Below are 14027 nucleotides of genomic sequence, written 5' to 3'. Positions count from 1 at the left end.
TTGGAGAAATTTAAGAGGCTTATCCCTCAAAACTTTAAATACAAAAAAGTTGCAAAAAATAGTTTCCCACCACAGGAAATTTATTTTGAGTGTCTTCATAGTTTTATTTTGGAGATACAGCAATTTTTATATACTGCAGGAAAAACAAAAAAACAATCCTATGATGCAAATTTGCAAAGAAAACAGCATCAAAATAAACTATTTCCAGCAGTGCAATTCGAGTTCTAAGCATCACAGAAACTATTCAGAAAAGTCAAACATGACTTGTAAAAACACCAGTATAGGCTTTTAAGGCCTACAAATAAAAAATGCAGAGAGGTGCGCTCGATTTGCCACACGGAGCAGCGCGAGAGTAAAGCATGAGGGAGGGGCTAATAATCGGCTCAGTCATTTTTAATGATCGTTGAAAGTCCAGATCGTAATCGTGATTAAAATTCGATTAATTGAGCAGCCCTACGCTGATCCAAAGCACGCAGCCGAGTCGACACTTCACAGTCGCTGGATCTCAGTACGATGGAGACAAGCCAGGACCTGCAGGCGAGTTCTCCCACCTGAGAAACTGATGTACAACTATCGCAAAAACCTTTGAAGGGGGGTCGTCTCATCATTTATTGCTACAGTCAGGTGTAGTCTTGCCTCTGAACACCGTCGCAGTCAGACCTCTGAAAGTGACTTCACACAACAAAGCAGAAAAAAGCTGAGTCATCATTTTAAAGGCAACTTTTTATTTATTTATTGGCAAATAATTTGAATTAGGTTGTAGCAACGCATCTATGTACACCCTCAGTACAGTGACAACGTCAGAAAGCCTAAAGAAACACACACTCTGTAATACAGCTCGATTATACGATCCTTTAAACGAACACGGGTCTTTTTTTTTTTTCAGTTTCAAACATATTTTCACTTACTTTCAGTTTTTGGTTTGGGAGACATCAAAAAGGACTAAATTGAAACAATACAATCACATCCAGAGCTTAAAATCAACAAACATTTATAAAAAAAGGAAAGTAAAACATGCAGGTTTGTAGTGCAGAACTTTTTTTTGTCAGTGAATTCCTGTTAAAGACGGAAACGAGGAGCAGATACAAAAAGAGAAGTTGTTATACAGCAATTACTAAAAAACCTACACCAAGTCTTTTTTTATATATTTGTATTAATCGATGTGCAAAAGAAGCTCATTCAGATCCTACATTAAATACATTTATTATGTGAATGCTACCGTGGTGTTCTTACAGGGAGGAGGCGCCGCCGCAGCGCCTCAGCGTGTCAAAATAAAAGCATAACAGCCTCCCGCCATGTCGTCCCTCCCGTCAAACACACCCTACTCTGAGCGTCTTCGGGACCTCGCGCCGTTGTGCTTACGGGGTCGTGAATGAAGACAGGCGATATGAACGGCGAGCGTTTTTCAGCGTTAGTGTCAGGAGAAATATTGCACATGGAAAATTACTGTGAATGCTAACAGCTCGATGAGGATCACAGTAATTTTGAGCTCGATTGTCAGCCGATGGTTGGCCAGCGGCGGCGCGCTGAGCTTCGGCTGACAGGAAACAAACTCGGAGCTACAAACACAAACTAAACTACGTTTCAAACGACAAAAAAACAATTCAAAATGAGTTTAAAAAGGAAAAAATGAAATTTCTCAGACTAATCTTCTAGCTTACACATCAGCTGATGATCAGCTTTGACTCCTTCAGGCTACACCCTGACCTCCGCCTGCCTGGTTTCAAGTTTGGTACGTGTGTAGCGTAACGGAGGAAAAACCGATCGGTTAATCAATCGCGCGTCATCGAGACATCGTTTAAAAACTTCATTATCACTAGTCGGTTTGTGTCACCCTTTCAAAATAAGAGAACAGCCTGTGGGGGGCCAACAGAAGAAGGGAGGAAAATCCGATCTGATTTTTTTTGAAGGAGACACAGGATATTCTCTGGGTTTCGGAGCTACTGACTGACCAAAGTGAAGAAGGTGCTCGACTACGACAGAGAGAAAGAGAGGGGGGTGGGGGAGAAAAGGCGCTGCTGGAGGCGGAGTTTCTGGTCGTCCGCCCTTTCTTCTCTCACAGCACCCGAGGACGTCCCCGCTCTCCCTCCCTAGCAGCGGCCGAAGGTCTCCTGCGAGGCGTAGACCATGTAGAGGAAGCCGTCCTCGTCTCTCTCCTGCTCGTAGATCTCACAGATGGACGTAGACACCGACACCATGCTGTGCTGGTTGACCAGCAGGAAGAAGGCCTGCGTGGGGTTCAGCTGCAGTCGGCGCCTGGAGGAGGGAGGAGGGAGGATTATGGTGCTGCTGCTACAGGATCGCCAACACTCAGTTTGTTATGACAGAGGTACGACAGACGAATCAGGGCAGGTCACAGACAGGAAACGTCAACAGTCAGCGCAACTTTTCAAGGCTGAATTATGAGCGTTTATCCACCCATCACGTCACTTTTTAAGGTCAAGCTGGAGATAAGATCAGTTATCTGAACTCCTGCAACTGACACATCCTTCAGCCCTGCAGTGGGTCACAGAGTGGGTGTGGCTTCACCTCTGCAGCAGGAATAGAAGTGAAACTGGGAGATGAAATGATCTCTGTGGGTTTTCCAACACTTGACTGTTTTTTCCAGCTGTGCCTCCTCCTGCTGCCGTTTCATAGAGACTGAGGGTCGTACTACGGAGCGCGGTTAACGGCTCGGTGAGCGGCACTGAGGTCAGAGATTTCTGTTTCATGAAAGCGGCTCTCCTTTCACCTGGCTAAATCACCATGGTAACTGATGCTGAGCACACCACCTGGTCAGCAGCAGGTTGTGTTCACAGTTTGGGTTCCTGACATGATGTACGAGGCACCGCCGTATAAAACGTGTACATTCTTGCCTCTGAATGACACGACCACAGCCGCCGGGCATAAAGCGCGCACTTTAATCCCCGCCTTCCTCTCCCATCCGCTCGGCTCAAAATAAAGAGCGCCTAAAATCACTTAGAATCGATTGAGAAGTCGACCACGTGAGTCCTGAGAAGGTCCAGGATGAGCGAGCGCATTTTTCTAAAGGTCTCACATCGGCCGCTCGTCTCCCTGCGTATTGATTTTAATATCCTTTTATGTTCGTTTAGAGCTTTTAATCAACAAGCAGCAGCCGATTCACCGAAGGCTGAAAGGATGAACCACAGATCACTTTCACCATCGATTCATCCGCTGATTATTTTTAAGATTTATTTTGTCCATAAAAGTCTCCAGTTAGTGAATTATGACTCAAACTTGCTGGTTATCATTTCCAAGACTCTTGAATCAAACAAACAGCCTAACCTGCACATACTGAGTCTGCATCAGGAGCAGCTTCACACGTCTGAGCTGCAGGTAATCAGCTGTTATCTCTTATCTGTGGCTTCTGGCTCTTTGATGAACCCATCTGACACTTCTCACTTTGTTCCGCTCGGTCCTTTGCTCAGCTTCACATCACACAGGAAGTGTTTCACCAGCAGAGCTTTTAGGCTGCAGACTCTTATTTTGAAAATTAACAGGCTATATGTTGTTCCTGTGTTGGACCTGTCATCATCTGCGGGGCTTCGGGCAGCACAACATTACAGTGAAATAAAGAGCCGTTGTTTCCTGAGCAGAGTCTCAGAGGAGATCGTCGAGGACCTCCCCGCTGCACCAAACCCCTACAGCGCCCCCCTTGGTGGTGGGGTGCACCAAGCCTTCTTTAGGCTAAGCCCAGCTGTGGCTCCAGGGTGAGATCCTGCACACTGCACCCTTGATTTTTTAGTCATCACAGGATCTTTGCCTCACACTGAGGCTGAGACACAAACGTGTGCTGAGCGCTGTTAACTGACCCTTCTTCATTACAGAAACTCTGACGGAGCTTTTTCTAAACACTGAAGATGTTGAATCGAGGAACACTTCTGCATTATCATTTTTCACCTCCCTCCTCTTTCACTTTCCACCCTCAGCCTTCACTTTAGAGGCCAACGCTTTCATCTTGTACAAACTCCAGCACGCTGACCATCTGTAACTCCACTGATGCACGACGGACCTACAGCTGATTAACTCTTATGGCTGATTCACATTAAAAAGAAAAAAATACCATCTTATTTCTGCCTCCTCAGCATTTGGATGATAATTATTACCAGTGGCCTCACAAACCACAGATATATTATGGTTTATTATATGTCTTTACTGCTGGACTGTAAAATTTTTAATTTATCGGCCCATTATTCTGTGAACAGAATGAGCCTCTCCTCATCAGGCAAACTGAACTGTGCCAGATCCACTGACCTGAAACTGCAGTAAATGTATTTTAAACACTACAGACTACAATGCACGCTCACTGACAGCTGCACACATGGCAGCTAATAACCTGCAGTGCTGATGCAGCTCTGCTTACCTGATGATTTTGACCAGCTCGCTCATGTTGACGTGGTCCGGTACCAGGAACTTGGTCTTGTCCAAAACGGGTAACTGTTTCTCTCCCTTATACCGTTCAATGATCACCTGCAGGCACAAAACACACAGACGAGTGTCACTAAAACAAACATAGACTGTATACAAAAGATGCACACAGCCACCATGAAGTCTCTGATTGGTTTAAGTTCTGCTCTGTAGGCTTGATTTAGCATTTTAGCTACTGCCATGTTCTTTAAAACTACACATGACCGTATTTGAACTGAACCTCAGACTTCTTCTAGTCTAAGCATGTCGGACATTTTAACATGTTCTTTCTAATGGCCAGCAAAGGGCGACTCCCCTGTTTGTCGCGCTTGCTAGCCTCAAGTCTGTCTAAAGAAAACAGAAAGTTCATTTTGTAAACAACAGTTGCACTTTGCTTGCAGACGGTAAAGATGGAAAACACTCTGCTTTGAAGTTTCAGAAATAGGACTCAACAACAGGTCACATGACGTTAATCATGCCCATCTTTTATGTACAGTCTGTGGTTGAAACCTGATTTTCTGGGAGTCTGTGAGCTGTAAGACTTTGAAGTAATTATTTAAAGTCACATCTAAAATTTAAGCTCAAATACAAAATTAACAAAACTTGATTTCAGATTAAAACCTGTTCTGGGAAATATGATCTAAATCTTTATATATAATCTCTGACTGGAAGACATTTTTAGTACAAGGTCAACTGTGGACCGAAGCATCACATTGATCGGTTTGTTTCGCTGCTTTCAGACACTCCACCCTCTGCTTCCTGCACTCTGGTAACCTCCGGTTCATCCCAGTGGAATCATCTTGATTCCCACTAACAAAGCTCAGTGAAGTGTGGTGTGATTCAGTGTGAAGCAGCTTACGGGGATCTTGTTGGGGTGCTGCTCGCGGATCTGCTGGACCTCTTTGCACCGGTCAGCTGTGGAGAAAAGACACAAATGGTCACAAAAACATTAAGTTCATTTCTTGTTCAGTCAAACCAGGAACCATCCTCGCTCTTATTTTGAAAGTCCAGCCAATGACAACCAGCTAACTCTGACTTCATGTCTGCTTCCCTACAGTGAGGCTGGACGTGTGGGCGTTGCCTCGAGTCCTGTAATCAGACAGACTCCAGCTCTACCAGCTGGTGATGGCAGCCATCTGTCACCTCTGTAGGGTCGGTTTAACCAGAACCTGCTTCATGTGCCGCTGCGCTGAGCTCAGCAAGGACACTGTGGCCGTGATGGTGAGTTCATCAGCGGGGCAGCTGGTTACTGCTCTGTTGTGCTCCAGGATTTTCCTGGCTCAGTATGAGCTTTTATGAATGCACTGCACACATAAGCATGGATTCATTTATTATCTAATAGACTGTGACTTTGTGGAAAACACTGGATATTATTTAAAGTTCTCTCCTCTCCAGATGGAGACTGAGTTTGTGTTTTGTCAGAAAATCCACAAGAAGTGACAAATTTTGCGTTCCAGATGAGGGAAAAATGGAACCGCAGCTCTACAAGGCTACAAGTTTGTGTCCTCGCTGCATCCCTGTTGTGTACTCTAACCTCCTGCTTCCTCGCCATATTGTAACGTTTCATTTCTAGTGTGATGTGTGAATGCATTCAGAGATCACAGAGATGTTTAGTGCAGTGCAGAGAGCCATTCCCCCACACAGCTGCAACAATTAGTCAGTGAACTACACAGTCAAGTTGGAGACAACAAACCAGCGACTGAAAGATCATTTTAGTCGGTTTTCAGGTAAAGACTGCTTAAAGCTTCTTAAAAGTGATGAAAAATGACATGAGAGTAAACTAGGTGTAGTCAGAGAGGATCTGTTTAACAATGTGGTTAATTAGCATCAGTCTCTTTGGCTTGTGTATTCTTCCCTCTTCTTTCACACTAAGTCTTTTATTTTCGAGGCAGAGCTCTGGCGTTTGCATCTCTTCACAGCTTTGCATATTATTATGTTAAACGTCTCCTTTAATGCCCACGGGCTTTCCTTGCAGTGCCCATTTCAAGCTTTGCAATGTTTTTTTCTTTTTTTACTGCCTCACTATCTAATTTTACAGCATGCTGCCTTCTCTGAACTTCCTACTGGCCTATTTCAGAAAAACTGCTTTTCCTTTTTCAAATACCGGCTGGGTTCAAAGCTCAGGTGGCTCAGAGCAGCAGCAGCTGAGTGTGAATGGCTCCTTTGTTTCAGTGTGGAGGTGTTTATTGGAAGCCAGCTACAGTCCTGCTCCAGGTTCTGCAAGATCACCCGTCTTTAGTTTGAATGTAAATATTCGTCCTCACTGGGCTCCTGGAGAGTCACACCTCTAAGATCAGGCTTCACGTTTTCCTTTCTGATAAGTTTTATGAAGTTATGGCTGGATCAGGTGACCCCGAACGATCAGCCTTGACTATACTTTTCACGTCCATGAGGACACAAGTGAAAAAATGTTTGGTATCAGACGGTAATAGTTGATTTTTTTGTGATCGTGAAGACTCGTCCACAGAGAATTAGCATTACAATGCACCAACTACCATGCACCCCAGGCAGCGGCACAACAGGAATAATTACTCTTTCCGTGTCGGCAACTGAATACAACCAAGGCAGAAGTCTTTATTAATCACATCTTCTTCTTTCTTCGTCTACCATCAAATTTCAGGAAGAAGATGCTGAAATAATGATACATCCTTTTCTTAATGACTAGCAGAGGGCAACTCATCTGGTCGCAGATTCGCAGAGTTATTTGCAGAGTCATGGGAAAATGGCCTGCTCCTTTGCTGTGACCTCAGTAAACTCTTTCCTGTTGATAGGCTCAATCCAAACAAGATGGCGACGGGGCAAACGCTCAGCTCAGGGCTTTAATGTTTACACTGAAATCTTAGTCGTCCGAGAGCGACTCTTTAATGAAAAGCGTTTAAATATTTGCTGAGTGACTTTTTTGAAAACATTATTGTATCTGCTGCAATAAACAGACGACTGGCTGTTTTGAGGTTTGCTTTGCCTTCCTTCAAAGGGTGGAGGCAGATGGCTGCTTCTCCCTGAGAATGGTGTCTTCCCATTAAATGGGTGTTCATTCTCCCCACTGTCGCCATGTGCAGTTCACAGGAGATCCTCAGATTGTTGGGGTTCTGGGGGTGTTTACCCTAACATGAACTGGTGCTATATGAACAAAAGTGAACTGGAAAGCGTATTATAGTAACTCCAAGTGTGGTAAACATGTCCCCTGTTGTGTAACACTTCTGTAATGTGTGTCAGTGTGACACAATTCAAACAGCACGCACAGAGCGGCTGAACGCGAGTTATAAGCACAGAGCAGAAGGCGGTGAATGCAGCGTTTCTTGCATCTCTGCTTCTCTGTAAATGGAAAGATTATGCAACGAGCCCGACTCCGGGCTCCTCCCTGCCCGGCTCTGGGGGGCTGTCTCTCGACCTCATATTTCAACATAAATCGCTGAACACGTGCATTGGGATAATGTGTCAGCACATGTTGTTTTTCCTTTCAGCAAACACAGACCAGTGAGGTGATCCGGCCGTGTAAACGGAGGCCTAGCTGGCTGCGAGCTAGCCGGACAGTGACCCAGATGGCCCTTTAACACCTCTCGGCCCGGAGGCTGCTGCCTCACACAGTAAAAACGGGATTTTCACCTTTGATTCGCGACTAAAGAAATACTCTGTTAGCCTACCCACCCTAGCTCCCGGACACTTGTAGCAGCTACAGTAACACAGCACCGACACCCTTTCACTGCACTTTAAATACAAAGAGCTGAGCTAGGCGGCTAACGGGCTAGCAGCTCAACGGCTGTTTGCAGGCACTTAAGCCAGCTAAATAACACCTTCCCCGGGGCTTTCTTACCAAATGTCCTCCTTTGTTTGAAGGGTCTGTCGGACGGCATCTCGGTCCCGGTTATTAAACAGTTATACACAAATGAATAACGCAGTAGTTACAGCCAACAGCGCAGGTCCGTCTCTTCGGTTCGAGTCTCTGGTTCGTCTGAAGCCAAACAGCTCCGGACAAACAAAGACAGTAAACCGAGCCTCTGACGTCACCCGCTGCATTTAAAGGGGCCGTGCATCGATCCCTGAACCCAGAGAGCAGCTTTGCATTCACGTTAACAGAAGTGCAAAGTTTAACTAGTTATACAAACCAGCTCGTGATTCACACGGTGGTTTGTAGTTTAACGCGACATAGCAGTGTTTTTATTTTGTACTGAAAGGAAATGATGAAAGGTTCGTGAATCAGCTGTAATGTCAGGCGGTGTTTTGCTTCAGCAGGGGCGTTCCTAGGTTTGATGAGGTGGGGGGATGGGGTGTCTCAGTGATCTCTGGTGGTTTTGTTTGTGTTCATAGACATTTTCATATACTTTTCATCAGCTGTGTTGATTTTATCGATTATTCTCCATCTATGATGATCTTCATCTCGTTGTGATTATGACTATTTTGTGTTCATTCGCTGTTATTTTGGGATGTTTTTTACTTTGTTTATACTTTGTGCCTTTGATGACTGTTTATAAAGAGAATTAACGAGATATGTGCTGTAGTAGAACGTAACTCGAGTACTTTACTAAAGTTTTAAAAGTTAGAATGCAAAACCCCAATTAAACAATAAAATAAAATTGAATAAAAGGTAAATTTGAAATAAAGAATGCAATCATTTGCAGATCTCATAAACTCGTACTTTATTCGCCCATGGGAGATGAGCAATGAAAGAGTGGAAAAGTGAGCGGTACTAAAAACAGCTGGAGGAACATTTAGCATGTCTGTGAGTCACTGGCAATAGATCAGTAATATGTTTGGGTATAAAAACAGCATTTAGGGAGGCAGAGGTTTACCTGCAACAGGAACTGCATCATAAAAATGTGGAACATTTTCAGAATGTTGCTCCTGATGTAACATTTGAAAACACTGAATATCTCCTCATCTACAATACATGATATCACTAAAAGATTCTGAGAATCTGGAGAAATCTTTTTGTGTAAGGAACAAGGCTCAGAACATTTTTCAGTTAAACCATATGACATGTTTCTATCTTCTATTGTACAGAAAAAATGGGTTTATTAGATCTGCAAATCATTGTATTTTACAGTTTCCCAGATTTTCTGGAACTGAGGTCATGGTTGAAGTCAAAATATTTTTATGTTGCTTTTGACTTTATATTTTAGACGCAAATATTTTACTTTGAACTGTGTACAAAGCAGTGTGTAAGAAACGAATCTTGCAGCTGAAGATGATTTTAAAGCGATGCACAAAAAAAAGGACCGTGAAATGTGAAAATGATTGCTTTTAGCAAACGCATCAGCTGAAACCCACCAGCTGACTCTGCAGTTCTTCTCTGCAGTGATCTGTCAGACATGAAGACTGAAACACGGCCTCAGAGTCCTGAAATCAAATCTTTGGCAGAACTACAGCAGCAGACTTTTAACATTTGAGGCACATCAAAGCATTTTTAAACCAGATGTAATTGCTGACTCTACACATGCACTCATGTCCTGTTATTTTCAATAATGACTCAAAATTATGTCCCTCCTACGCTGTAACCCTAACACCAAGCATCATTCAGCTGCTGCTTTTCTGCTGGGTTGTTTTTGGATGTTTTTCCTTGAGGTGACACGTCGACCTCTTTTTGTCTCCTGAATGTGTAACCAAGCAACTGGATGATATTTCAAGTAGTCTTATCTGCTTCCTCCATTTTACCAAAACACTTAAATGAAGCAGTCTTAGCTGATGATAGATGCATGAGTCTCTTATTGAACAAGAAAAAAAACAAAAGAAACAGTAACAAGACAAAGACACGGGACAGTTTTCAATTGTTGTATTTCTTAATTGTTACAAATGAACAGAAACTTGACGCGAGAGCAGGGATGTGTTTGTAGTGTCGCTCTCTGCTCACAGGTGAAATACTGCTCCTTAACATTTTTAACCATCAAAACAATAAATAACAATCTGCAGTTTTCCTTTAAGGTGAGCTAAATAAAACAAAGCACGTCCTTCGTTCTGCCTCGTATACTGGACCTGCAGACCAGCGTGCTCTGCTCCAGTCATATGTCTGCGACTTCACTGGTTACTCGTGTATTGGCGTGCACGTCTGGCTGCTTGCTACACATGAAATAAACGGTAACATGAGACACACACGTAAACACACACACACAAACCGAGGAGCTGGAATGCTAAAACATGGAAAAAAAACAACCCAAAAATCCTCCTGCAGGCCGACTGACCGTCCTCGGGATCACACGTCTCCACCTTCACATCCTGACCTTACAACCTTACTTCCCATGAAAAAGCTTCTGCTGAACACAAATTTTTATTTAATGATAAAAAGAAAGAAAATGGGCCGTTTAAATGAGAGTGATAAAGAGAGCGAACAGCCAGACGTCAGCTCCTTCATCTTCAATCTGATGGATTCTGGATGACGATGAGGAAAAAGTCTTTATCTGTCAAGAAAAAGGCAAAAAAATTAAACGACTTCAGGAACAAAAACATCTTAAATGTTCATATCCAGCCTTTTTAGCCAGGAAATAATCTGAATAATGGGCATTTTAATACTTTAAAATGTAGAGTTTTAATAAAAAACAGCTGATCTCGGGTTTTACTAAATCGCTGCTGCAGCTTCTTATAACACTTCCATTTGGACACCAGTAAGACTCAAAATGAGGGCTGTGGCCTCTTTGACAGACAGGTAGATGGTGGCGGTCTGCTAGGCTTCAGCTCAGCTAATGGGAGCGTGTTTGAAGCCTTTATAAGTCAGGTTAACTGGAATAACAGCGTTTCATTTTTGGTGAATTCATTTAGCGGTAATTCCAAGCAGATGCTCTCACCTGGAGCGATCATGATCTCGTTCTTCTTGGAGCGCACGCGCATGAAGGTGAGGTCGTTCTGGGGGTCGATGTCTCGGATGGTGCTCCTGGCCTTCATCACCAGCTGGTGGATCAGCCCGGCGTACTGCACCGTGCTCGAGTTGTCCAGAGTCGACTTGATGGGGATTCCTGAAGGGAAAACATTTATGAGATGGACACTCACACGTGGACCCAGTAACCACATCACACCTTATTTTACTGGTTCTCTGCTGCTCAAACTGAAGCGTGACAGTAAAATAGATCTGTTACTCAAAAAAAAAACCCAAAAAAAAACTTAATTAAAAATGGGACGAACATTTTGTCCTGTTACAGCTAAAGTATTTAAATTCATAACTTGATGCACAAAGAAAAATGTAAGTGTGGTAAATTAAAGGAACACGGGTGAATAAAAACCAGCAGACAAAAACAAACATCATCAATAATAAATTCACAGAGTGAAAAACGTGCATGTGAAAGTTCATATATGAAACAAGCATTCCTGGTTTTTATGGGATTATCACAGCTCGAAGGATTGTTTTCCACGAATGACAATTATGTTTTCCTTATGAACTAAATGTTGTTTAACTTGTTATTGATCAGGTAGTGAAACAATAATCAATATGTGGAAGATTTTTTTTAGTATTTAATAAGAGACAAGATTTAAGTCATTCGTGAAGATGAGTGAATGCTGCTGCAGCACTAAGGATGCTTCTCGGGTTTATTTTGCACTCTATGTGATGATCACTGTAGTGTCTGCAGACGTTGTGATATTATTATCAACATACTTTAGGTTGTGCTGCTTTTAACATATGAAGGCAGTTTATTCAGGACAGAGCAGTGCACCATGTTTCAAGGTGCTGAGAACATTATTTAAATGTTTGAATTGAGTCTTTTACTCATCAGTGTGATAAAATCAGTCCCAGAAAGGTCTCTGCCAGTGGCCTCCGTCTCCATGCTGGGGGTCTCGGTCTGTGAGGGAGTTTCCTCCTCCTCACTTTGTTTCTTTCACTGTTCACTTCTGTTTTCTTGGGTTTGTATAAACTGATCATGAATCGGCTTCCCACACACGGCAGAATGTTTTAGCTTACAGCTGTGAGATTGCTCCTTTGCTCAGCACAAACAGGTCATGTGACGGCACAACAACAAAACACAATGAGACAGAGAGGAGGAGGAAGAGGAGGAGCAGGAGGACCGTGTTTGTAAAGGGATGTCTACTTTCTGAGGAAACACTCTGAAACTAAGTATCACGATCTGATACTGACACTGGTACCGATATTATCAATATTTGGATCGATCCAGGGTCAGTCGGCTGTTTCAGGTGTAACGGGAAGGGAGGAGCCAGAGATAACACGTGCAGGGAGCAGGTTAGGACAGGCTCAAACGGTCTGTTACCATGGTAACCGATTAGGAAAGGGTCACAGAGTCTGTTATCATGGTAACCGACTATAAATTTAAGTTAGGTTTTATTTTTTCCGTTAGAGACCTAAAGTTTGCCTCAGTTTTAACAAACCCGGAGTTTATTAAACCTGAGTTCTGGATCAGACCCCGGAGGACGTATAGTTGCTAAACACACGGTGGCAGTCACAATAAGAAACACGCAAAGAGCAGAAAGGTCTTTAAAAGAGGGGATGAAATGACATCATTGTCTTCTCACCCTCTGAATTGGCGACGATGATTCCCTGAACCCCTTTCTGGCCCTGAATCCTCTTCAGAGTTTCTTCTACTTCAGCCTGAGGGACGGAGACAACAGTGATCAGTCATTTCATGTGAGCTGATAAACGGATTTAAATCGTTTAACACCGCAACAAACACAGAATTAAAATAATCTCCCAGCGAGCGCGTTTAAAGGTAACACAAAGGGAGTAACGGTTAAAAATAAATCTGCTAAACTGACAACGCCCGACTAGCAAAAGCAAGCTAACTTCAGTTAGCAATTTATTAAATTCCGTCCTGTAAAACTGATAAATTACAGTATGATGGCCAAATATGTGAACAGTTTCACCAGATACTTGTCAAACTGTCCTCTTATCCTACCATTTTTGTTTTTTGTGGAGAAATTCGTGCCAAAAAACCCTCTCACAGCTCTGTAAACTAGCAGGCAGTACTCCGGTTTTGTTGACGGCAAGCGAAGAAGAAGAACCTCCGGGGCAACTGCTACGTTTACTGTCCAAACCGAAGAGTCGGATTTCTCAACTATATTTTTCACTGGCTCTTTTATTCCATTTCGCCTCGATAAATTCCAATTTTAAGCCCTTGTTTTTCTTTGTCATATAAAAATAACATTAAACAAGTGGGACGGTCTGCATCGATACCATAAAAAAACCACACTGTTTAGTCACTTCGGCTAAAAACATAGCATGTGATTTCAAAGTACCGGGGTTTCCCAGGTTAGATAAAGCCGTAAAGTCACGCGGTTCTGATGACTCTGGTTAAGAAATACAGACAAGATAAAGCCTCTAATTCAAAATCATAATACTATAAAACAACAGAATAACTGTGATAATAAACTAACGAAACTAAACGCATTCGCAGTGCAGAAATGTCCCTGAATGTTACTGATTTATTTGTAATTAATTAAATAATTGTTACCGTACTGTATTTCAGTGGTAAAAGAGGAGAAACAGGTTATAAAATTGTACTGTACTCATATTTTTCTCACTTATTTTCAATAATTTAATCTCAGAGCGTCAGATTGAGTAAAGTTTAAACAGCAGATGACTACGTTTAATTAATAAATAATAAACACATTAAATATTATATCATATATACTGCACATACTGTATTTTACAGCGTTTTATAAACATGGGCTTAAAATGTATTAATTAA

At 42.7% G+C, this 14027-nt stretch overlaps 2 protein-coding genes across 2 annotated transcripts; both read right to left on the bottom strand.

The window, feature by feature from the left end:
• Positions 1 to 708: 708 nt before the first annotated feature.
• map1lc3a (microtubule-associated protein 1 light chain 3 alpha) lies at positions 709 to 8389 on the bottom strand. The gene is made up of 4 exons (XM_006801884.3): positions 8222 to 8389; positions 5267 to 5322; positions 4364 to 4470; positions 709 to 2256 (listed from the first exon to the last, which is right to left on the bottom strand). Exons 1-4 carry the CDS (start codon positions 8259 to 8261, stop codon positions 2091 to 2093), a joined length of 369 nt encoding a protein of 122 aa, XP_006801947.1. The 5' UTR covers positions 8262 to 8389; the 3' UTR covers positions 709 to 2090.
• Positions 8390 to 10162: 1773 nt separating this feature from the next.
• On the bottom strand, positions 10163 to 13849 carry LOC102776370 (dynein light chain roadblock-type 1-like). The gene is given in 6 exon segments (XM_087841233.1): positions 10163 to 10799; positions 11184 to 11351; positions 12856 to 12931; positions 13236 to 13277; positions 13280 to 13389; positions 13846 to 13849. Coding segments are annotated over 6 exon segments (444 nt in total). The 3' UTR covers positions 10163 to 10755.
• Between the last annotated feature and the right edge of the window lie 178 nt (positions 13850 to 14027).

This window comes from Neolamprologus brichardi, chromosome 5, assembly GCF_056152115.1.
Source record: "Neolamprologus brichardi isolate AB-2024 chromosome 5, ASM5615211v1, whole genome shotgun sequence".
In the NCBI taxonomy this organism is placed as follows: Eukaryota; Metazoa; Chordata; class Actinopteri; order Cichliformes; family Cichlidae; genus Neolamprologus; species Neolamprologus brichardi.
The sequence above is the reverse complement of the archived record's forward strand: the minus strand, read 5'-3'. Positions and strand labels throughout refer to the sequence as shown.

Excerpts from the sequence above, each read along its gene's own strand:
- map1lc3a (XM_006801884.3), bottom strand. The coding sequence starts at position 8,261 with ATGCCGTCCGACAGACCCTTCAAACAAAGGAGGACATTTG. Across the intron at positions 5,323-8,221 it reads CAAACAAAGGAGGACATTTG|CTGACCGGTGCAAAGAGGTC; the intron begins GTAAGAAAGCCC and ends TTTTCTCCACAG. Across the intron at positions 2,257-4,363 it reads GAGCTGGTCAAAATCATCAG|GCGCCGACTGCAGCTGAACC; the intron begins GTAAGCAGAGCT and ends TCCCTCCTCCAG.